This window comes from Cuculus canorus, chromosome 10 (assembly GCF_017976375.1).
Source record: "Cuculus canorus isolate bCucCan1 chromosome 10, bCucCan1.pri, whole genome shotgun sequence".
NCBI lineage: Eukaryota > Metazoa > Chordata > Aves > Cuculiformes > Cuculidae > Cuculus > Cuculus canorus.
In genome coordinates, this window is record NC_071410.1 from 8,753,029 (window position 1) to 8,776,831 (window position 23,803).

At 45.3% G+C, this 23,803-nt stretch overlaps 1 protein-coding gene across 6 annotated transcripts in view; it reads right to left on the bottom strand.

The window, feature by feature from the left end:
* DOCK11 (dedicator of cytokinesis 11) overlaps positions 1–23,803 on the bottom strand; it is an 81,013-nt gene that overhangs the window by 20,243 nt on the left and 36,967 nt on the right. For 2 of the 6 annotated variants that reach the window (XM_054075359.1, XM_054075357.1), the window contains exons 21-42: positions 23,327–23,448; positions 22,779–22,865; positions 21,888–21,977; positions 20,175–20,293; positions 17,723–17,792; positions 17,520–17,645; positions 16,914–16,985; positions 16,373–16,519; positions 15,818–15,901; positions 15,284–15,395; positions 13,170–13,208; positions 11,429–11,607; positions 10,108–10,224; positions 9,409–9,484; positions 9,016–9,119; positions 6,910–7,021; positions 6,720–6,786; positions 6,160–6,207; positions 5,880–5,957; positions 5,498–5,640; positions 4,736–4,851; positions 2,796–2,933 (exon numbers count right to left, since the gene is read on the bottom strand). In XM_054075359.1, coding sequence (XP_053931334.1) covers positions 2,796–2,933; positions 4,736–4,851; positions 5,498–5,640; positions 5,880–5,957; positions 6,160–6,207; positions 6,720–6,786; positions 6,910–7,021; positions 9,016–9,119; positions 9,409–9,484; positions 10,108–10,224; positions 11,429–11,607; positions 13,170–13,208; positions 15,284–15,395; positions 15,818–15,901; positions 16,373–16,519; positions 16,914–16,985; positions 17,520–17,645; positions 17,723–17,792; positions 20,175–20,293; positions 21,888–21,977; positions 22,779–22,865; positions 23,327–23,448 — 2,246 coding nt within the window. The remainder of the gene's footprint in view (positions 1–2,795; positions 2,934–4,735; positions 4,852–5,497; positions 5,641–5,879; positions 5,958–6,159; positions 6,208–6,719; positions 6,787–6,909; positions 7,022–9,015; positions 9,120–9,408; positions 9,485–10,107; positions 10,225–11,428; positions 11,608–13,169; positions 13,209–15,283; positions 15,396–15,817; positions 15,902–16,372; positions 16,520–16,913; positions 16,986–17,519; positions 17,646–17,722; positions 17,793–20,174; positions 20,294–21,887; positions 21,978–22,778; positions 22,866–23,326; positions 23,449–23,803) is intronic. The other 4 variants (XM_054075358.1, XM_054075362.1, XM_054075360.1 and 1 more) reach the window with 4 other exon arrangements.

Below are 23,803 nucleotides of genomic sequence, written 5' to 3' on the forward strand. Positions count from 1 at the left end.
TACCTAGTTCATTCAAGACCAAATGATCCTCACGGGGCATGGCCCATGAGCCACCTTCTATCTGCTCCACTACCTTCTCCCCGTGGGAGATGACAGTGAATACTGCAAGAGTATTCCGTTGCCTCCTCTGAGTCAGAGCTAGGAAGTATAATTGTGGCCCTTTACTCCTTGCATAAGTATATACAATTCAGAAAAGCTTGTATGTACTGCTGTGGCCTCTACCATGGTGTGATGGGGAAGGGTCTCAAAACAGGAATCTAGGAGCTGTGGCGAGCAAGACCACCCCACTGGAGTTACACTGAGCCACACAGCTTACAAGGCAGTATGAAGACTCTGCCCAAATACTTGAGAAACAGGAAAGCACAGAGCAGACAGCTACATGGCATCTCCATCAGCCTCACAGCTAGATGTCTGAGCTGCTCTTTAACGCAGAGCAAATTATCTGAGCCGCCTCCTCTGTGCATGTTTTCCTTTGTAACTCTTAATTTCAAGACTGTTCCCAAGCATGGAAATATGTAAATACCTGTAAGTGATAGTCTAAAAAGAAGTAGTCTACCTAGTATATAAAACACATGTAATCTAGTTTTTGTTGCTTCTTCCTAGCCAGTAAAACAGACATAGGTTTCTTCCCAAATCCCCGGCACACATGCATGCAAGCAGGGTTCAGTCCAAAACCAAAACTAAACATGCACACAATTATAGACTTTGTTTGTTCTTTGCTTCCTTGTGATGTTTCTTTTTTTGTCTTTTGGCTATCAAGTAACCAGATTTAATGCATAAAGTAAGCTATTTTTAAGACAGGTTTTGAGATGCAGAATAAATCTCAGGAGTTTCTTCCTGTGCAACAACCATTTGCTATGACTGTAAAAAAGGGGACCTCTTTTTCTTGTAATTATTAGCTACAGACAGCCATAAAAATGACAAATTGTCCATTCTAGCAGTGTCAAAGGTATAACTCGCTTTAGGTTTCCTCGAAGTTAACACTATTATAGCTAACAGTGATGTGCAACCCAAAACAAAGCAGAGCAGCTGTCATATTTCAAAACAAACTTGCAGGAAAACATGTCATCCTTGTATTTGTCATGAAATGGAGTGATGCACACCTCTTTAGCTATTTTATTGTCACCTTGGGCCTTAGAAAAGCCCTTCAGAGGGCTTAAAAGGAAGTTTGGGACTCGTGGTTGGCAAAAAACCCACTTCCTTATAGATACCATCTGCTGGGCTCATATCTTGCTTTTACAGAAGCAACGCTGTGTCCTGCCATAGCGGAAATGTGAGAAATTAACTGAAATCAATGTTTCATATCTTTTAAGACTCACGATGCCAAATTCAGCATGGATTCAGGCAGGCATAAATCCAAGAAATGGACCCCACTGCCCATCCTTGCAGCAGCCAAGAACACAGCCTGTGTTGCTGTAACCAGCATTTTGGAAAACAAGCGTGGAACCCCTGAAGGGCTCCGGGATTCGAAGACTGATACGGAGATCAACTTGAGCAGGTGTGCCGGCTTGGCTTTGCATTTATGCAATCACAGAAAATTTGCCAGGGAGGCAAGGAAGGTCTCTTGTTTGCTAAAGGCACAAAACATATTTCTGGCTAAACAAGCTCTCGACTAGCAAGGGGAAGAGACGTACAGAGAAAGTGTCTGAGTTGGGTGCGTGCAGATCTGCAGCAGGATGGATCTCAAGGCTGAGCATATCATAGCCAAGCAGAAAACTGGTAAGAAAGGTAAAGCAATAATCATGTACTGGCCCCTGTAGAAATACTGAGTGATTCCTGGGAGCGGTGGTTGCCAATCTGCAGGCTTTCAGAAGCCCCAAGGGAAAACGTGTCATAGGAGACCACCCTGTCTGGAGTCAGACAGGTAGCTAGGAAGACTTCTGCATTTTCTGCTTCTCATGTGTTTGTTCAGGACAAACCCAAAATTCAGCTATGGCCATACTCAGACTAGCTCTCAAGTTTGCTGTGGGGTTGTAGTAAAAAGTACATAGCACAGACTTTTTCCACCTTTGAAAAACAGCTTAGCAGTTTCTTTAATCAAACTTTACTCAACAGCAAGGGCAAGATCTCCTTTGGAAGTAACATTTTGTTCCATATCATTCACATAATGTGCTCTGCCTGGCTGTAATCTCATGCCACATGGATTTACCCCATTAATAAAGTGTCGCATTCAAGTGACTTGACAGGTTTCAATACTTTTTGACTTTACGATAACGATGCAGCTTGGCAGGAATGGAGTTTGCATGTACATCTGGTCTTGAAAATGTAGATATGAGAAGCGGCAGGTTTTGACAAGCATGAAGGGAAATGTCAGCAAAAGCATCAGTCACTGCTCTTAGCTGCAGCTTTGACGCTGCTCGTGCTCAAGGGATTAAATAGCCTGACTGCCTACTAGGGCTCAGAAAAGCATAGAAAGAGGTTCAACAAGTACTACCCTCTTTCAAACGCAGCTTGTCAGTACAAGAATTATTCAAGCAACAGTATTGTTAGCAATATTGACAAAGAGTCCAGAAGCACTAGCTTTTGGTTGAACAGCTACTAATCTTGAATGGCAACGTAGTGACCAAATGCTGGGATACCTCACAATTTCTCCTTTTGTTTTCTGATATCCAACAAATAATTGTTGAAACAAACAGGTTAATCTGGGATGGTTTTTAAATGAGTGAAGAAGTTGTTCTCTAAAGCACATCTCCAAACAACAAAAAATATCAGTTTAACAGGATTTTAAGCATACTGGTCTCTTCTGTCATACCTATATGAATTCTCCTGCACCTTTGGAGTCATGCATTACATACCTTGCTAATAAACGCTCTCAGAGAGGCAAACACGTGCTTAAGAGCTGCTTCTGACTGCCCATTTTTTAGAAAAGCCAGATGAATATCAAAAACCTTCTTCATGAGTGGATTGTGGCCTTCGTTGCTTAGAAGCTGGGTCTGGAAAGCAACAAGAGAATTTATTTTGCAGAAATGTTGTGCCTGAAGCTGGAAATCACAGAGATAATTTTGCATAATTAATCAAATCAAGTCTTAAGCCAGGTAAGGAATGGGGCTTTCAGTATAAATATAATCAATAAATGTGACAACCAGTACAAACTTACACTAGTTGGCGATAGGCTATTTTTATAGCAGAGAATAAACTGAAAATAATTTATCACTTTTGCATCACTAATTCCAAAGCCTAATTCAATAATCTGTACAACTTTCATCATTTGCCTAGAGTTATTTTAAATAAAACAGACTGTTTCCAACATAACTATCACATTGGTTTTTTCCACTTCTTTTTATTTGTCTCATCATTTCATTCACTACTCAAAAGAGTGAGAAAAAGAATCAGACTATCACATCTTCTCACTGGACATATTTGTAGCTGTAGTAAGTCAGTATACTTGTCTCCTGCAAAGTTTTAGCAGTTTGCACTTTCTAGAGATATGGTAAAATGGAATTACTTGGAGAGGTTTGGTGGCGGAGTTACCTTGCCTGTGTCTGCCATCATCCTTGCAGCCACTGTGCAGGAAGCCTGGCGCATTGTGGCCACCCAGCAAGGATGTGAATGTCCCGTATCAGCAGGATATCAGTAGTCCCTATCTCATTGCCAGCCGAAGCAATCCTTGGGCTGGTTCAGATTTGTCTTTTGACATCCCATACGCATCTTGTACAAGAATGAGTTTAGCATCCCCCCTTTTTAACTGAATTTATTTTGTCAGTAAGAACAGCATCAGCACTTTTACTGCAGTATAGAGCACACTTCTGTGTGGTAACATCGTATGACCATAAAAGCAAAGCAGAAGTCCACTAAAGCGGAAGGGAATCCAGTCTATCCTGTGGCTTGAAAATCACACTGGTTTGTGGTCCAGCCATATTCAAAAAGTGGCAAATGAAAAGTCAAGAAAGTTTTAATTCTTGCATCTCTATCCTTCTACTCCTGCTGAACTATTAAGGAGTAATTTAATATAGGCACCATGAAGGCTTTTTAGCTCTGTAACAAAAAAGAGCAAAGGATACAAAGCACAGCATATGGTGATCTTTCTCTTCAAATTGTTAAATATATGTAAAAGGGCAATCTGCGTTATGCTTACTCAGAAATCCACAGTTGTGCTTGTGACATTGTGCAAGACACACTAATTCCTCCACCCACACTTCGAGGAAGAGTACTGCAGTATTTTGCTGCCAGCCTGGAATTCTCTTCACCACAGAGGCTTTGGTTTTTGTAGAAGGCAATGACTGCTGGGAGTGTGAATCACCACAAGGAAAAGACTATTTCTATCAGTGCTAGTGGTCCTATCTGAACTGGTAACCACAACTGCAATGGCTGAGCCCCAGAGACACTCATGTACAGCAATTCAAAGAAACCGAGGCCTCACTTCTAGGCAATTTATGGTAGAAAACAGTCGCTGTTCTAAGAATGCTAGACCTTTATTTCCCTTTCCTCCAGCCCCTTGTTTCTATATGACGGGCATTTCCCCTTATTCTAATTTTGTAATGCCTATACTCATGGCAGAATGTCCATGTAATGTTCTCTGGTCTTGCAGTTTTGAGGAAATTGCAAGATTGCATAAGCGCATAATTACTCTGAGACTCTGTGAAACACTCAGCACCTTGGAAAATAAACAAGCTGCAAATGATTTGTTTTTGTAGTCTTCCATAACCTGTCACTCTAGGAGAATGGATCACCAAAATCAACATGCATGCAGAAATACAGTACACTTTCCTACAATACTTTTGATTTCAATGCTGACCTTGAAACTCTGAGTGAAAAACGAGATGGTATCCAGGACTGTCAGGCACACTTCAGTGGCAATATTGCCCTCCAGTAACGCCTGGTGCACAATATCTGCTTCTGAGGTGCCCGCATCTGTAAACGAAAAGCAAATCGGGAGGAAACAGTGCTCAGGACTCCAGCTCCCACAAGATCTAAATGCTGATACAGATAAGGTTCTCCCCTTGTGCTTCACTGTGTTTGGGAGATGAGGCAAGAATAGCAGTATGCTGAATTTGCCAGCTCCATTCAGAAAAGCTGTCTCAGCCTGATGACAACTGAAAAAAAAAAATCAATGTCAGTGTTTTAATCTCACTGTCTTTAAAGCCAGACAGAGAACGAGGTGTCCAGGTTGTATCTGCAGAGGAGAGATGGCAAGATGCTCAATGGGGCAACGCTCACTCATGTGGAGAGGCTTAGAGCAGATTCTGGCCCAAGTCTCAGTGTAGGGCTGAAATGCACCCCTAGGGATGCTCTCCTGCCTGTCCTGCTCACTACCCAAACCAAGGCTTCACCTGCACACACACTCAGCCAAGAAGCTGAGCCAAGAGAGATGAGGAAAAAAAAGCCACTCAAATCCTAATTCCCAGATGTGATTTTTAAGAGGCTGGTTCAAATGTCACCCCACTAAAAGCAGAGTTACCACCACTGCAATTCTGCATAGTCTGAATATCCTGAAGCAACAAGTGGGAAATGGCTCTGTGCAGCATTCAACAGGGTAATCTCACTCTGCTGTACATACTGTGGTTGAGCGTGAAGGAGGTCTCCAAACTGCCCAGATGCTGGAGCCGCACCTGCATCCCCCCAGCTCTGCTGCGGAGCGCTGGCATTGTCTGGGATTTCCTGTCGGCTCCTGTGTGCTTGGATAACCAGGCATCGTGCACCCTGCAAGGGGAAGTGAAGACTGCGGGTTTGGACAAGTAACAGCGGCTACACCACTACAAGATTACTCAAGGCATCACGAAGGAGATCTGGCCTCCCTCCAACTCCCTGATCTGGTTTATCCCAGACAATCCCAGCAAGACTGACCAAGCTACCCTGGTCTTGCCTGCACCAGATGGTCTTAGAGCTAATGAAAAAGCAGTGCCGCTGCTCAGGGAGCAGAGATGCAACTCGTGTCTCACCTGCAGCCGACTGTGGGGGACACTGCCAACCGGTGTGGGCAGCCAGGAGCGCCAGGGGCTGGGGGTCTCATGCAGGAGCTGGAGGGGAGGGAAGGGGCAGGGTGCTAAGTCGAGGGGACTCTGCTCAGTGCCATGCTTCGAGCAGAGTCCCAGCATTGCAGGCTTACTGCCTGCTTAGGTTTGCCTGGCGTAGGTCTGCATGCTCCTTTCCTGCCTTGGCTGTGGCAGAGAGCATAAGGATGGCCCTCTCACTCCAGCTCTGGCCAGAAGAATACAGTACCTGGCAATATTTCTCTTCCCCACGTATCTGAAGTGAAATAAACACACCCTAGGGGGGAAAAAAAAAAAGTCTCTATTACAGATCAGGAACGATCCAGAACATTTAAAATCTACCCTGTCCTTGTCTGCAGACACACTCTTTTGTGTATGAGGGTTTGGGGGTTGTATTTACAAATTCCTTGACCTCTTACCCTTGGTTTCCAACCCTTTTGGCACATCTGTGTCTCCGCACCCATCTGTCCCACCAAACCTGCTACAAAGCAGAGGCTGTGCCAGTTATTGTGGAGGCTGTTCCACGAGCTCTGGTCACCTGGGGGCGGTGGGATACCCTCTGCACAGCCCGGATCAAGCACAAAGCACTGCCACTTCACCTTGCTCCCTCTAGATACACCTGCTTCTTATCAGAGGGAGGAAGAGTATCTCATTACACCTGGCCAGACACCCCTAGGGCTGCACAGGACTGTGTGCACCCAACCAGGCACATCACACTCACGTAATCCTCTTTGCCAATGCTGCCTGCACAAAGGTGTAGTGTGTGAATTGTAGCCTCATGATACTCACTCCAGAAGAACAAGGACATTGATCAGCTCTTGGGGAGAGAATTTGTTCCAGTAAGCTAAAAGAGTATCTGAAAGGAAGAAAAAAATCGAGAGCACTGAGGTTTAAAAAACATAAAAGGAGGCCCTAACACACCAAAACCAATGGCTTCTTGTCTTTCTGGCGGCACCCCAACCTTCAGAGACCCACCAACCTTCAGAGATCATCTTCACAATGTAGAGGTAGCACATCAGGAGCGTCCGGATCTCAAACTGGTCCAACCGACTGCAGTGTGACACGCTGCTCCTTGTGGAGCTTCTGCGGATCTAACAGGACACAGATGTGACACAGAGACCAGTGGCCCCAACTGCCTGGGCTGTGCCCGAGTGGAGCACGAAGCCAAACACCATGCAGTGTGGGCACAGCAAATGGCATATACCAGAAGTGTCAGGATTTCTCCTGTCCCCCTACATGCGCACTGTCACAGCACTATGCTTTGGAGACATCTCATCCCTCGGGGCTGCTGCCCATCCAGTGATGAGCAGTCTGGAAATCGTGGACACATGGCCAAATGCTTCTCTGCCCAGAAAAAAAATGCCTGGGCAGGGAATGACAGCATATCCAGCAAAACACAACAGCCCTGCTTTCACTTCCCCTGTTCTCTGCAGCATCCAAGCTCCTGGATATTTTTGAAGTTACTTCTTGTCAAACAAAACACTTAATTAGCTATCACAGTTTAAAGCAAGAATCTTAACTTTCTGTTTAAGATGTAAAGTCAGTTATCAAAAAACCAGTAAAATTTAGCCTGGAAAAAGAACCCTTTTTTTCCCTCTCTGATTTTCGGAAATGTGTAATTTTTCCTCCTACTCGGCGACTTGGGCAAAGACAAGTGAAATCCTGCTGGTGAGTCAATCCATGTGGGAAAGGCTTTAGCACTGTGTGGTGGGAAACACGACTTCTAAAGCTTTACCAACATTTTTTTTGTACTCTCTCTGCTCACTCTAGCTGTATCCTCTGACAAATGGATATGATTAAGCCCTAAGCAGGACGCTTCTCTAAAAGCTGTGCCTCACATGTTTGGACAGTGATCCACAGGTCTTGTTTTTGTTTGTTCTGGGGCAAGCTGTGTATGTGAGTCACAATAAAACAGAATTAAACGTAAGTTTGGAATTGGAGATCCAGAACTTTGCTGTTGACCATGCCAAACTATCAGGTCAGCGTACAACTCACGCCAGGGGAACAGGCAATAAGTAACACGCTCTGCAGAGCAGTGTTAAAGCTGTGCTCCTCCATGTGGCATTGCTTTTAAATGGTTTTGTGGATATTGTATTCCCTAACAGAAAAGGTCTTTTCAATGACTCTGAAAAATGTACGTTCAAGGACACAGAAGAGGATGTCTAGTTGTGGGGAAGAGCTGAGCTGCAAGCAATAACACTTTCTGCAAACCTCAGCAGCGGGGTTGAGGCATATGCTCAGACCTTTGCTGAATATGAACAGTTCGATCGTCAGGTGTTCGGCTATACTTGGTCTTGTATCCTTGTGATTTATGTGAGAGAGCTTGAAAGGCCCCACCTCTCCTAAGCGTGTCAGGACACAGCCAGCAGGAGCCCAGAAAATCTTTGCTTTGGTTGTTGCAAGGGCCAAAGTTTTTAAAAGATGCATCTATGATTCACATCAACCCAAGAGTCTGGAAAGCACCTTGAGGAAAACCAGGGGCTTGTTTGTACAAACACTGTATCTCCATGCATGCGATCTGCCAACAAGGAGACTACACCCTGTCTGAATACTGGGGTCAGAGCTCTTTGTAGAGTGACCATAGCCACCTTCTGCCAAGTTTGGGGCTGTGGTTATTAGCCTGGGCTGATTTTCCTACAAATACTTCAACTTCCTTTAAGTCAACACTCTCTAGCAATCTCCTATCACAGTGCTTTGCCTCCCAGCCACGTGTGGAACCCAGTTCCCAGCACCATGCATGGGACGCTGGCCTGGCTGAGACCCAGCCATGCACAAGGAGCGTGCCTGAGTATGGATAAATGCACCACGGGAGCAGAGATTTTCCCTATGGATTTTGCCTTCCTTCTTTGATAAGCAATTTGTCAACAGCTGTATTTTTGCCTAAGATGTTTGAAGGTGGAAAGCTTGCCAGGTATGCGAGGTTAACCTCCTCTGTTAAATATGAATCTCTGTTTCAAATCAGAGGTGTTTATAAACCGGCATTTGAGAGCATTACCACAGGGAACTCCTTTTCCCTCTCCCTTATTTAACACAACCCACAGAACAGTGCAGGAAGCACCATCCTTTCTAATCCCAGATACGTTACATTTTCACCCTGATCTGGGGAACCAGTTGCCCCCTCTGAGCTTAGGGATCCTTTTGAGTCCTCTCGCTTTATTGCATGGCCGTTTGGAAGTGCCGCTCCATAGGCTGAAAAAAACCACAAATGCCACAATTAACCCCTTTCACCAGCATTCCTTGGCTCATCACGGACAGGGAGTGGTGGACGTGATTCAGGAAGCACAGATGAGGCTTCCCAAAGCCCCATGTCAAAAGCTGATTAAGCTATAAAGGAGAGTTGGGGTAACACCACGCCCAGGGAAAAGCATGTAAGCTTTCGGCAGATGACTATTTTAGGTTTTGGGTAATAGTTTTGCGGGCTGGTAAGAGTTATGTTCAAAAGAAATGGGAAAGTTAAAGTTTAGAAAAATTAATTTACCTGGATCTTTGTCTGCAATCAGGCTGGAAGTATTTGAAGGGGATGCAAAACCGCACATGAATTCATCCCTGGATGCCTGTAAAGCATATAAAGTCTTTGTGACCAATGGAAGACAATATCTATTGTCTTATAGAAAAGAATAATAAAATAAAAAAGGCAAATTATAATAGCTTAAAAAAAAAAAATCTATTTCCTTACTTCCTCAACATGGAGTACAAAGTACAGCAGAACATATTACAGGAAGCCATAGCAGGTTTTTGTTTTTCATCATTGGAGTTGAAAGTTTGAATTGTTTTTCTCAAATGTCTTTTATGTTGTTGTTTAACCCTGAACAAAGAGGAGTCTACTCTGCAAGGCTAAGCCTGCAACAGCTGCTGGAGTCTGAGGCTGAGTCCTTTTGCAACTCATTGCACTTGGAGGGACTTATCTCACCTCATGGCACCACGCATACCACAAAGAAAAACTTTAAACAATAGCAAGCAAAAGGGCAGAGACATTGTACTCAGTGCTATGGACAGAACAAAGCCATAGGAGAAGCCAAATTAAAAGAAACAAGCACATCAAGGGGCTGCAGGGAGAAGAAAAACACACTCATTCCTGAAGTTGAGCCTGGCTGCAGGCAGCAGAAATTGCACATGGGATGTGCGAGGAAAGACGGACTGGGAGGAGGGCAAAGAGGCATCGTTGGACTTTACTCACAGGGCTGGAGGCAGCAGCACAGGAGTAGAGTGCCTCACGGCTGGCCACTCGCTGGAGGTTCTCCAGGAGTAGCCCAAAGAGAGGCAGGTAGAGCTGGGCTATTTTTGCCTGCTGGTTCTGAAAAAAGACAGGGAGAAAAAAGTTGGTAAGAGCCCAAGTTTTCAACGGAGTCAAAAAGAAAAACTCTTGCGCCAAAATACATATACATACAGATATCTATAATTACACACTGTATATGTCATCTGAGGACATGAGTTGGTTTGGCTTCTCATCTCCACTTCCAGAGCTGCCGGGTATTACTGTTCTAGCAGCAAGTTAGGGTGCTCAGGGATACTGGGGCTGAATAACATTCACAGTCATTTGGAACCAAATGGCACACTTTGACCAATACAAGAACCCAATTTTTTCTTCTGATTCAGTATGACAAAAGAAACCTTGAAAATGCCCACGGGTTAAGACAATCCTCTCTCAGCCATTGAAGGAGCCAGGGTTTCTTTGGATGGAGTGAGAGTGCAGCAACAGACCCTGCCACACTCAGCCTGTCCTGCCTCTGCCGTGAGTTTTTGCTTTGGTGTCCTGGGACACCAGCTGGGCGTCCTGCCCTGGCTCCAGGCAGTTTCCCGGTCACGCAGCCTGAAGCACATGTTCAAAAACCCAGTGTGACAATGTTAAGAGGTGGTGTTTTTGAGGAGGCAGGAAAAGTGCTGCACGTCGAGGGGACAAACAGGTCCTGAGTTAGTGTGAGGGGTTTCAGGCATCCAGGAGAGCAGTCACAGGCTGCTTCTGACCCAAGTCCTGGTCGAGAGCTGGCAAGTGTCTCCTGAAATATCAGCTTGCTAACTATGATGGGCTGCAGTTTTGTTTCCAGCCTGTGTAAGTCACCACAGATCCTCACTGCAGAGGAAAGCAAGCTCACCGCCTGCTCAGCCCTCCAGAACAAGCAGAGGAAGGAGAGGAGCTGGCTCCGAGTCCATGTAGACCACAGGACCCAAGACCAGAACAACACTGACGTTGCTCAATTTTGTTGAACAGCCTCTTGGTTAATGACATTCTCAAGTTCCTTAATGGCTAAAATTCATTATCTTAAATACTTAGCATGAATAAGAGTGCTGCAGTTATCTGACTGCATTGTTTGTGCTTTTAGATCATTTCTCAGACCTATTACTGTTATGCCAGAAATATCAGTTACTTAAAACAATTCCCTAAAAAGTAAATGAGAACACCTTTGGTGCACCATGCAAGATTTAAAACTCTGATGTGCATTTTTTTTTCCATAATAGTCAAGAACATTATGTTTAAAACCCAACAAAATATGCCTGACCTTGTGCTGGTATCTGTTGTCAAAGGCATGCTTTATCAAGAGATTTTTTAAGACCGAGATGGCTGTACATCTGATATCGTAGTTGTCCTGCAGGGCAACAGAGGCTTCTCTGAGAAGCATCCCCACGAGGAAATGATGCCTGCAATACTCATCAGTTAAACTGTATTCAAGATTTATATCTGAAAGAAACAGCAAGACAATGGTTAAGGGAACTTTTATCAGGATCTGTACCGAGCAAGACATAATGGTCATGTAAGCCGCAACAGTCCACAAATGTGTTTCATCACTCACTCTCCTACTATGCACTGATCTTTCAATAAAGCCTGAATTGATTAGAGTTTTCTCCACTGCTGAGTTAAGTCATACCAGAGAACTTGGCATCTTCCAGTTCTGACTAACCATTAATTCCAGCCCTCACTGTTTCAGCAGCTAAAAGGATTCTGCAGTGTGATGCTTTACAAAGCTTAGAGCTCCAAAGAGTAATTTGTAAAGTCAGAGATGGATGAAAGAGAGAAGGACGAGCACGACTCACTGCCTTGGGGCTGTTTGCTCCTAACTGGTGGTTATCCTGTAAATCCCCAAACTACCCAGGTAGTGGAGGTACCAACCGCTACCGAGCAGCTCTAAGGCTGGTAATGAGCAGAGAAATTGGTGTGTTTATTATGGTCACCCAGCCCATGCAGTGCCACCTCTGCAGGTCATTCCACATCCTCCACAAAACCTGCATTCCTTCTCACCAGGTTAGAGAGCAGAGAAGAGCCAAATACACTTGCTAGAATGAGGGATGCAAACAAGGACATGGTGCCAGCTGACCACTACTGGTCCAGCTGACCACTACTGCACCTTCCAGCAGTTTACACAGCTGGGCTTTCCAGTCCCACTTCCAAGGGCCAAGGAGGCTTGGCAGGGTTCCAGGCAGCTGCTTGCCAGAAACTGTGAGACTCCCCTAGTTTCTCACCAGCCGATATTGAACTCAGCTCCTTAAAAGCTTCAACTGGCTGCCAGCAGCAAGGCAGCTCCATAATTACTTTGGTTAACTTAACTTGTACCCTGCATCTCACATGGACTCAGGCTATGTACTATGATGAAAGGAATGGCTGCTAAAAGGGTGAGGCATCATTTTCACTGACTTGCCTGGATAACACAGCAGAGAACCAACAGAGACAGATTTCAGTGCAGAGTGTGTGCGCGCTCAGGCTGTTATGAATGACCTTGCCCCGACACCTCTATCTCTGTCTATCATATGGGTCAGGCGACCCATATGCCTAATCAGAGCCACAGCAGGCACCGTTTGACTGTTGTGTTTTGGCACTAAGCCTCCCAGAGGGATAACCCCAGAGCTGTGCATTCTTCCTCCAAAGGGTAGAAATGCCGTGTGCTCAGCTCAGACTTTTTTTTTTTTTTTTTTAATCCCACATATGCAAAAGTTTTTCTGTGGTAAGGCAGGGTGCATACATACAGCTTTAAAAATCCCAGCCAAAAGGTTCCAACAGCTCTGTGGCTGCAAAAGATATTTTTAAGTTCGTTGATTCATAAGTCGCATATACTGGTTTGTGAAAGTCTGATTCAGAGGAAAGAGAAAGCAATCTGGAGCATTATCTAGCTTTCATTGTTAGTCATGTTAGCAAATGCCTAAGTGTCACACTTTATGGTTATTTCATTAGTTGAATGCAAGCTAATCGATTGGAAGCTGTGTATTTAATTTGGCATTAGAAGATTCGGTGATCCCAGTTGGACATACCTACTGAAGTGAACCGTTCCACAGCAAATGAAAAAAAATCTAATTCATGTGTAAAAAGAAAAGGGACAAATAAAAAGACTGCAAAAATAAACAGGAATAAATAATGCTGTAAATCATGGAGAAACAGGACAGTATGTCATGTTTTAATACTATTTGTAGGGCTATTGCTTAACTCCCAGCTCCTGTCAATCTCTTCGGTTCTTTACTATCACAACACTGCAAAAACAGCTGGTTGTGAGGAGAGGCTCAGGGCTTTGCTTCAGCTGATGAAACACACATGTGCCCCAGGCGAGGCAGCAGGGATGCAGACCAGCAACCAGTCTTATTAGTTGAGCTGTTTCAGAGAAACTGCCCCACAGTGCAATGCTCCAAGTCAACAGGATCTGGTCAGAGGGATGTGCTTTGCCTGCAGGCCTGTCTGCACCAGCTTCTGCTGCAGAAGCCCTCTCCATCCACCTTCCTGGGGGCTACTCCTCCTTTTCCCAGAAAGAGAGTATTAGAGGGCTGGGCACATCCCCTCTTTTCATCAAGTAAGCTGATAAAGAGGTGAGGCATGCCACCAGGATACCTCCTTGGTGATGTGCACACCACACCTCCCCATCTCCAAGCCTGCCGTCCCCTGTAATCACAAGTCTGTCCGTAAAACCCGACAAGTTTGCAACAGAAGTGCATCACTGCACGCCTCTACCATGGCAGGCAGAGCACACGCACCACTGCAAAGGCACTTCACTTACTGTCAAGAGATGCACGTGAATGACAATTGGTACCATTATTTTGAAACATACACCTTAAAAATAAAACCTCAGCTGTTAGGACCTAGTCACAGTAAAACAGTGGAGGAAAGATAAGCTGCCCTTACAGCTTTTCAGTGTAACCACCGCAGATGCAAAGGTGAATGTTAACCAAGAAAGAGCATCCTTATGTTATCACACCACTAATAAGCAACAAGGAGGCACCGTCATTGTGTGTTTCTCTTTCTCAGCCATTTCTAGCAATGTGCTTTGTTAAACTATGCCAGGCAAGTAGCCAAACTCATGTAAGTGTAAGATTAGGAGGTGTTTCAGAAAGCTCCGAGTGGTCAGAAATATACCAAAATAAGGGAAATGAATCTGCTATCTGGATGTAAAGACAACCACTTTGGGATTTGTATGGCTGCACCCTGAGGCACAACTAAAGATCCCCTTGCCTGCATGAGAATAAATCCACTGAGCTTTCACACGGGGAATCCCAAACTTCACTCTCTTTTACAGTACTTATCTTGGCAGGCTATTAGCATCCAAATCTGGCAATCTTTACTGTACTTATCTAGCAGAGATGAGAAATCAGTACCTAGACAGAATGAAGCGACTGTCTATAGCAGTCTTAGGAAGCCGGCAAGGCACACTGTTGGGCTCAGTGCTGTGGTCTTCACTGTCATTGGTAACAGAGCTGCAGCCATCCGCACTTGCACAGTGTCTCAGCGCAGCCAGCCCCTTGCAAACTCCACCTGTCCTGTGGTGAGCAGCATCAGGGGCCACAGTGTGGCAGCAAAAGCAGCCTGGATAAATGATAGTTCCACAGTCTGCCTGCCCTTGGTATGCACTAAGGACTGGCACCAGCTCAAGTTCTCCGCTGGCTGCCGTCAGCCCAGGTTTGAGTATAAGCTTGAATGCACCATGCACCACGATACTCTTGTTCAAAATGAAAGCAGAAGGTAACCTAAATCACCTTCTTGCGGTCACAATGAGAGCTGGCAGTGGAACAGTGAATTCAATCTGTTCGTCTCTATCTTCATTCTCTCCAGCATCGATGGATGAGACACCCTACTTCTCAGGATGCTGACATTCATGGAAACAAACAATTACACTTGTACGATTTGCGTATTTACTGAAACAGGGGCAGTTTCTTTCAGATACTGTTCATCCCAGGCAAACTTAAATATAAGTAATACTGAAATGACCGATTGCATACCATTGTGGAGCAAAATGATGTAAACTCACCAGAACAGCACCTTTTTCTGAGGTTAACGTAAATCAAGCTAAACAGGACATAAATTTCTTTATCACCAAGTTAAATTCTATCTGGTCAGAAGCCATCAAGACTAATAAACCATAGTCTCTTGAGAAAGGACATACCTTGAACTCTATGCAGTTTGGGTTTGGAAAAGGTCATTGGTAAGTTCAGAGGAATGTAGTGCTCATGATTACAAATGGTTTGAAGAAATTCAAACTTGTATTCGATCAGCAGCTGAGGAAAAAAAAAAAAAGACAAACACAAACTATGTTTTCAGTTTGACTCATTTGCTTCCAGTTCAACGTGTTTGTTGCAAGAGGACTGGGGAATCTAAATAGCATTTGATGAAACTCAGTAATAATTGGCTAATTTTTCTGTTGTTCTATCTAAGTGCACACGCAGCTGTCACTTGGGACTTCTTCACCTTTTTCATCTAAACTGTTAATCAATCTCTCTTTGAGTTTTTACTCTTTACATTGTTTTAAAGCTTAGCTGCATACAGGCTCTTGGCCCAGATAAAGTCTCTGCCTCCGGAAGACTGTGCAGGAACGGCATCTAAAAGGCCTCCAAGAGTCACAGAAAACAATCACTACAGAGCTTTGACTGATGTAGATATGTACAACTGTAAACCACCTGTCAAGAAACATACTGCTTACCTTAGGGTCTTTTGGGCTGAATCCAGAAATGTAATCATTTATCAAGTTAAAAACAAACCCTCTGTCCATAAATGTCAGACAACGCTGGAGAAAAAATAGCAACATATCACCAATCATTAAAAATAAAGGCAACTATCCTAAATTATCTCCATCCTACTGACCCACCAGGAGCCACATTTGATTCTCTGGGCTGCTGCTGACTTTCCAAAATGTACTTAATCTTGTTTCTCTGAAATTATTTGAGTGACCTCACTTAAGTCTCCAGTGGACAAAAACATTTAAAATGAGAGCACACATATTTCCCCTCAGGTTTTGAACAGTTGCTAGGCATGACTGAAAACCCTAGATAACACACAGCAAATCGTAGTCTCTCTCTTGAAAAGCAAAAGTCTCTTTCTTAGGAAAGCTTAACCCCTCTAGAGTATTCACTGAAGAAACCAAAGAGACAATAAAGCGCAATCCCATTTGTTTGTTTGTTGCTTATTTCTGGTTGGCTTGGGGTTTTTTTGTTTTCTTCCCTGATAAGAGCCTCGGAGAAGAAAAGAAACTGCTGACCTTCAGGAAGTTAGCCAAGCTAAAGTTGACGTTCCTGGACTCTTCAGGGATTTCGTTATAACGAATGGTCACGTGAGGAATGATTGCGAGAAGCAACGAATGCAGAGCATGCTGGTAGGATTCAGGGAACCGCTGGCCTCTGGGCAGCTGAAACCAAAAGGACATCTTACACTCAGTGCTGCAAGCAAGCAGCTGGAGACAAGGGAGTGCAGGCACAAGTCCCTTTTAGCATTTGTTTATGTTCTTTCCTAATAAAACATTGGCACAAAGAAAGCACTGGCTGTACCTGCAGCAGCTGCTAACAGAATGGGGGCGCATGAGCCATAAGGAGATCTGGAATTTTTAAATTACAACTGAGACTGAAAAGGGGAAGAAGGAAAAAAATAAAGTATAAAAAAAGAGGAAAGATCTGGCTGGCTGTTCAGCTTGCCAAGTTTGGGTTTTTTTAACTAGAGATTTACATAGTTTTTCAAAAAAACTTTTGGTGGAGATTTTTTTTTTGTGCTAGCTCTGTAATGCAGCATCAAACAAGTCTATTTACCTTGATTTTGTTTTCTTCCAGTAAGTACATTGCCATTGACTTTGCCAGTGCTTCAAAGAAAAACCACGAGTACTAGAATGAATAAAGAATACTATTATTTTTCTCAGCAGGACTGAACATGTTTGACTATGTGGGGATGCAGCAGTGTGGGAGGGAGACCTCACATTCAAACAGCATTTTGTAAGCATGGCTGTACTTGCGCAGCTCCCTTGGCACAGTGCCTTTGCTATCTGGAGGAGTCCCGCCAGTCTTGGGGTGGGGAGAGCTCCATTCCCTCTGCACCCCAATGCACCCTGCAAGGAGCCAGCTGTTTGGGGTGCAAGCCCCGCAAAGGGCCAGTATGGCAGGGACTCAATCTGCCTCCTGAGAGTCACTCCTCCTGTGGCTTGAAGAAAACAGATAAAACTGGCAAAATAAAAAGCCTTTTGCTGTGTCCTGCCATGAGCCTGAACGCAGCCAGGCTCCCTGCAAGAATTCATCTCTGTGTTGAAGGCAGAATAGCTTTACCCATGTGGCAGGTTTGGATGGGTGGAAGCGTTGGGCTATGAGACTGCCCCCCCTTTCCTCCCTTCCACCCTCGGCAGTCAAGTATGGCCAATACTTCACCTTCAGTAGCTTATTGATGGCTAGAAAATCTGCCGACTGCTTCAGGATTGTGGCCATGGAAAGGACCAAGGTTTCATGGGTCATCTTCGCCTGTGTGACACTGGGTTTCTCAGCTCGAAAGACGTACTGAGGCAAGAGGAACAGCATCAGCGGTGTGCCTGCTCCCAGCAGGGAGTTTTGCAGAGCGGTGTGTCATGACTGACCTTTAAAAAGGAGCGCAAGTAGTGGTCTAGACCTTCTTCATGGCACTTGGACACAATGTGCAGAAGGACCCTGGGGAGAAACGTGGTTTGTGTTCAGCATTCAATGGCAGGGCATGTTACTCCAGCTCACAAAACCAGATATCATCTATGCTATATCCTGCTCAATCCCAAAAGCCTTATTGCTGGCATGGCCTGATTTGCAGAGTCAGTTCTTTCAGACTAGCACCTTTCATGGCTCCTGCAGCTGCACGATCCTTGCCACAGCACTCATATCCGAGGTGGCCAATGCCTTTTCTCTACTTCGGTGCTGGACCAGGCGTCACCCAGACCAGCTGCCTTCAATGCTTGAGGCTCCCTGCATGGAGCAGTGAGGTGGAGCATTTCTCTGCAGGGGACATATCCTATTCTTTGGCCCCTGTGCATGCCAGGATTAAAGCCAGCTGCTACTTAAATTCATGTTGCAGTGAGCACCAGGTACCTGTACAGTGCTCAGGTGTTAGATAACTTGAAATCAAAGATGTTAAGTTAACCTGCTCTGCACTCTGTCACGTTGGCTGTGTCTACGGACGTGCTACATGGGGAGCAAGTCCACTTGCCACTCCTGCACATGCTACAGATTCAAACACACTGTACAGCTTATCATCTATCTATCCTCACCGGATAGAATCTATCCTCATGGGGAGCCCTTTCCTAATAATAACATAAGTGACAATTAACAACTATACTACATAAAGCCTGCAAAATGAACACAAAAAACCCTACAGAATCTCGGCTGAGAAGCAGGGAAAAACATTCTCTGTGGTTGTTTTACCGGTACCTTCCTGTATCCCATGAATTTATTAATTCTGGAAGGCTCTTTTTTACTGAATTTACATCATACGTATCCTCTCTTGCTTCTTGTTACATGACTGGATTATTTTCAGGCTGTTGCTTTGCAGTTCACTCAGGACAGACAGACCCTGGAGAACATGCCAGACCTCTGGAAGCTCTCCAGGCTGCTGATAAGGGCAGCAAATGCCTGTTTTCCCCAGCCAACATTGAGGATTTACATTCCAGCCCCAGCCAGAGGGAACAACAAACTATTGCTCATTGTCACAGATACCACAGGCCAAACCACAGGGAGGAGTTAGCAAGCCATTTATCAGATAAAGTGGGGGTTAATTCCACTCTGAGAGTCTGGATGAGGAACAGTTGTCAATAAACAGAAAGCTATTGATAAAGTGGAAAGCACCAATGCCAAGCTTTGGAAAAGTCTCTGGAATTGAAGGATGATCACCAGCGGGTAGCCAGGGTCACATATTCCTCTGTCCTTGTCCTCTGGTGATTCAAGCCGAGGGGGATTACAGTGCTCCGCAGAGAAGTCCCCAGAGCCTGCACCATGGTGCAGGACTGGGATTGCAATGTGCCCCGCATCTCCGGGAGATCGGGTCTCAGACACCGCATCTCTAGGGGATCAGCCTCCGACCTCCCGTTTCATGGGATCGAGATGCTTTTCGTACACGGTACACGGATGCCCGGTATCTCCTGCAGTCAGAGGAAGATCTCCATGGACTGGCACCCAGCATCCCCCTCTGCACGGCAGCACTTCACAGAGGAAAACCCACGGGAGGCTGATGGATGTTTTAATGTATCCATCAGTTTAGGGGTATCGTGGTCAGAGCCAGGCAGGAAAAATGCTTTTGCACCTTTTGCTCTCTTGAGGCTCTGCACAAGGCTGTGCAGAGCAGGGACTTTGCGCAGGGACCAGGCGCTGGTCGGTGCTGCCCTCTTGGGGCTGCGGGCATGGCAGAATCATAGAATCACCAGGTTGGAAAAGACCCACTGGATTGAATTGTGGAATCAAACCCTATAACCCAAAATGAGCTCAAGGCGAACAACGCCAAGCTCTAACGAACACTCCCAGCTCCCCTTGTCTGCTTTCGCTCATCAAGATCATCGCTGAACAAACCACTGACGGCTTCTGTCTGTGTGTTCTGACATAGCAGCTACTTCGATTGTATAACACACCCAGCACCAGTGGATTTTTAGCAATACTTCTGACACAGGGGGCTGGTGTGAAGGAATGAGACAGGGGCATTGCTCCTGCAGGGAAACCCCCTGTGCCTGGGATGCGCTGGGGGCTCTGGAGCCTTTAGATGCCCCAATAACTTGGCTTACACAGTAACCCCCACCAGGAAACTCTTTTTCTTTTGAAAAACAATCCAGAAGTACCTTTAAAGTACTACTTTTTTCCCCAGGTAGCTCCCAGGACAAGGGGCCCGCTCTGCCCCATGCCACCCAGACCTGCCAGGAGAAAACAGAGCTGCTATTTCAGAGCTTGGGAGCAAGCAGAGTGGACAGGCAATGCTGTTACTTAGCACCTTGTGCTGGGAAACCACACCCTGCTTTGCACTGTAGTTTGTGGCTTTGCACTTGTAACTGAAGAAAACTGGATGGTTTACCAGACACTTACATGGTGCAGTTGACAGCTACTTCATCTTCCTGGGTCGCATTTGTAAGGACTCTAAATAGTTGCATAAGAATTACAGGTAGAAACTGAATCATTACTTGGATCTCCATGGCGTGCAAACACTAAAATAAATGTTCAAAACACAGACACTTTTAGTTCAACATTTTGCAGCTGTTAAATACTTATAGTCCAGAGACATGTATGTGGCAACAGGACAGGCATTAGCAAATGCTTCAGGGTGTGGGCTACAGTCTGCTGGAGGACAGGGGAACTTGGGCTCATAGCACTGCTTACTGCCTGCCTTCTAGCTGACCGATCCCAGCTGCATTCCTTCAGGGAGTTACAGGAATTACTCATGGCAGGTGTTAATCCTCCTCTCAGATGTGCTTAGGCAGCTATGACTTAATTAGAGGCCACATGCTATGATTTCTCCTCAATAACCCAGAACTTAAGGCAGGAGTTCTGCTCCCAACTTTTCTCGTCATTTGTGAGGTTTTTTGAAGTGACTAAATCCCATTTTAACAAATGCCTTCAGAGCACGGAAACCTGATGCCCAAAGACAGTGGGAATTTTCACCAAAGAGCCTAGCTTACTATTGGAAATCATAGAATGATTTGGGTCAGAAGGGACCTCAAAGAACATCTAGTTCCAACCCCCCTGCCATGGACAGGAACACTTTCCACCGGGCCAGGCTGCTAACGGAATTTAAGTGACCTGGTAAAGGTCAAGACCATCCAGTGCGTACACCTTCCACCAATCTCAGTCCTCTTCTGCCTGAATCTCACGATAAAAGTCTAGGAAAGACCGTGTCTCATTTTCAGTTTTCGAACTTGCAAATCTAACAAAAGGTTCTTAAATCTGAATCTAGGCATTTAAATTACTGAAGTTCTAGAGGTATTGGGGGTTAGAAGCCCTCACTTGTGGTTAGCATATAAATGACTCCCCGTCTGAAGGCTGCAGCAAGGTTGCTATGGCTGGGCAGGACTGGGACCTACCCAGCTGCCTTGACAAAGTGCTCACAACAAAGCAACTGCGCTTTTGGTGCTTGACCTCAAAATCTGCCATTATTTCTACTTCTTAAAATATTTATACATTATCTGAAACACACCCAGTAACTTTGTCATGATAAATCCCCACTCCAGGAAGTGAAACTTTTGCTACAGCAGCACCTCAAAACCAGGCAGTTATGGAAAGAAACGAGGACAGTAAACAGCCGAGAAATATATACCCTGAAGAGCCTTCACTGGACCTGCTCAGAAGCACTTACTTATGCCACTGCATCTGCTGAAAAGCTGAGTCTGGGTCACAAGCCACCTGTGGTCAAGTTTAACTAACTGATAATCTCGGATTTTTTCTATCCTAAAAAAAAATAATTCCTGTTTTGAATGGATAGATGCCTGAAAATAAGGAATTGTACTACAGTTTAAAGGTTTGTATCAGACCAGGGCAGCAGGGGAGGAGTGCAACAGCCCATCAGGAGGATGGTTTGCCATGAGCACAGCAGAGCAATGCTGGCTATTTGTTTTATCTGCTGTGAAAGGCAGTGGGAAGGAGCAGACAGACAGCAGACAGTTGTGTCAGTAAGCAAAGGTAAGGATATTGCACAGTGCAGTGGTCCCAGCACAGCAGCGAGCGTGTATTCCTACAGGGCAGGGGTCTGGGTATTTACTGATGATCCACAGAAACAAACAAAGTCCGCCAACAGGCACTGTTCACCTTTAGGTATTTAATAAGCTCTCCTGGGACTTCCTTAGCTCCCGCCTGAACCACCTGGCAGTACTGGAAGAATTTGTGCAAGTGCATGTCCTGGAAGAGAAGAAAAACAGTTCAGTGCAGTAGCCTCAATATTTGTCATGAGAAGCATTTGGGAATGTGGTGGTGAGTGGAATTACCGTGCTGCTTTCAGTGATATACAGAATCAGTAAGACCCTAAACCAGATTTAGATGATGCTGAAAGCAAGTTGCTGTGAATGTAAATGCAGCTGATTGCATCCAGCACAGGATTACAAGCCCTGCCAAAGGCGTTTCCCCAGGAGCAGTACTGACAGCAGGTGCCCCAGAGCTTGTGCTCGGAATTTTTGCTGAATATCACATGAAGCTTGGCAAGTCCATCACTACCGCAAGACGGCAGAACACATGCGGACTAGATGAAACAGCCTGAACTCGTTTCAAAGGGAAATCAGGACTCCTGTTTTCTTGTGTCTGCTGTTGTCAGAAAACTTTTTTTTCTAAAAAACTTAATGAACAGTCTAATGTTTGGCAAAACCTATAACTTCCACCAGGTCTCTCTTTTGTAACATCAAAGCAGTTCATTTGTTCAAATGTCTCCTTGGTCCTGCCAGTTACAGTGCAACTGGCTAGGAAAACATCAGCATCTCCCTAGGCTCATTCACTGAACATTTTCAGTATCAACACAACTGTCTGGAAAACAGAGCAGAGCCCTGCAAAGTAATCCCAGACTGCTGCTATAGAAGTATCTCAGTGCTGCTCTGCAAACACAGGCACCTCTTTCCCACAGCACCTACAGCGTAGCAGTTGTGGAGACACAACAATTGCTTCCTCTGCATTTGTGTTGGAAGTCTTTTAAGAGTGAAATGCTTGACCTACCTGGGTATAAATGGTCGAGTCCAAATGCATTCTGATTTTAAACAGTGGCTTTGCTCCATCCACCCACTTTGCATCCATGCTGGGCTGCTGTGAACAGATAACGTTCAAGTACTTGGTTTCAGACTGTGGTGAGAAAGTGGCTCTGAGCAGTCAGGCACCTAGTCGGAAGGTACAGGCTGGGGTGGAAGAACAGGGCCCTCCTGAATGCAAACACCAGTGACACGACTACAGCCGTGGCAGGGCAGAGGTATCCCTGTGAGGACGAGCACACAGAGCACATGTCCCTTCTCCTGCTCCATGTTTCACCATTGGAAACAGCCCAGTCCAGACTGCCACAAAAATACTCCCCACATCTTTACAAACACGGAAAATGGAATTAAGTTTCCTGCCTCCCAGTCCTAAGAGCCTTAAGCTTTTGGGGCTGCCTTGTAGTAGGGATCTTTCCAGCTGAGCGGAGCACCAACAGAAGCCCAGAACTTAGCGTGGTAACAAAAGCTCAGCTTTCCTCTTCTCTTTACATTTAAGCCCATTTTAATTGGCCTTCCTACCTTTCGTGACTCTGTGTCCCCAAGACCCAGGTAGCCAGGTGGAAGGTTGGATGAAACCGGTAAATGCCTCTCCAGAGTGACAATCCGTCCATCCTTCAGCAACGAGACCCAGGCATATCCCACTGTGGAGGCAACCAGCAACCCGAGTTAGCAGACACACAGTGACACACGTTTAGCTCAAGCTCCAAGCTTGGACACCTGTGCTTCACCCTGAGAAAATCCAACCCGCAGTTGTGCAAGCAGCTTCAAGGAGGTGGAGATCATGTCAGCCTTATCAAAGCACATTTTACCCAGTGACTTCGTAAATGAAATCCAGGCACAGCTCAAACAAGATCAGGAGTGGGTTGGAGGGGCAGAAATAGTGTGTGAGTCTTGTGCATCATGACAAGGGTCCTTCAGTCACACAAGGACTGCCTGAATGGAGAGGCTTCCCAACCAGTGGGATCTGGGTGTGCTCCGTCTCTTATACAGGCCTAA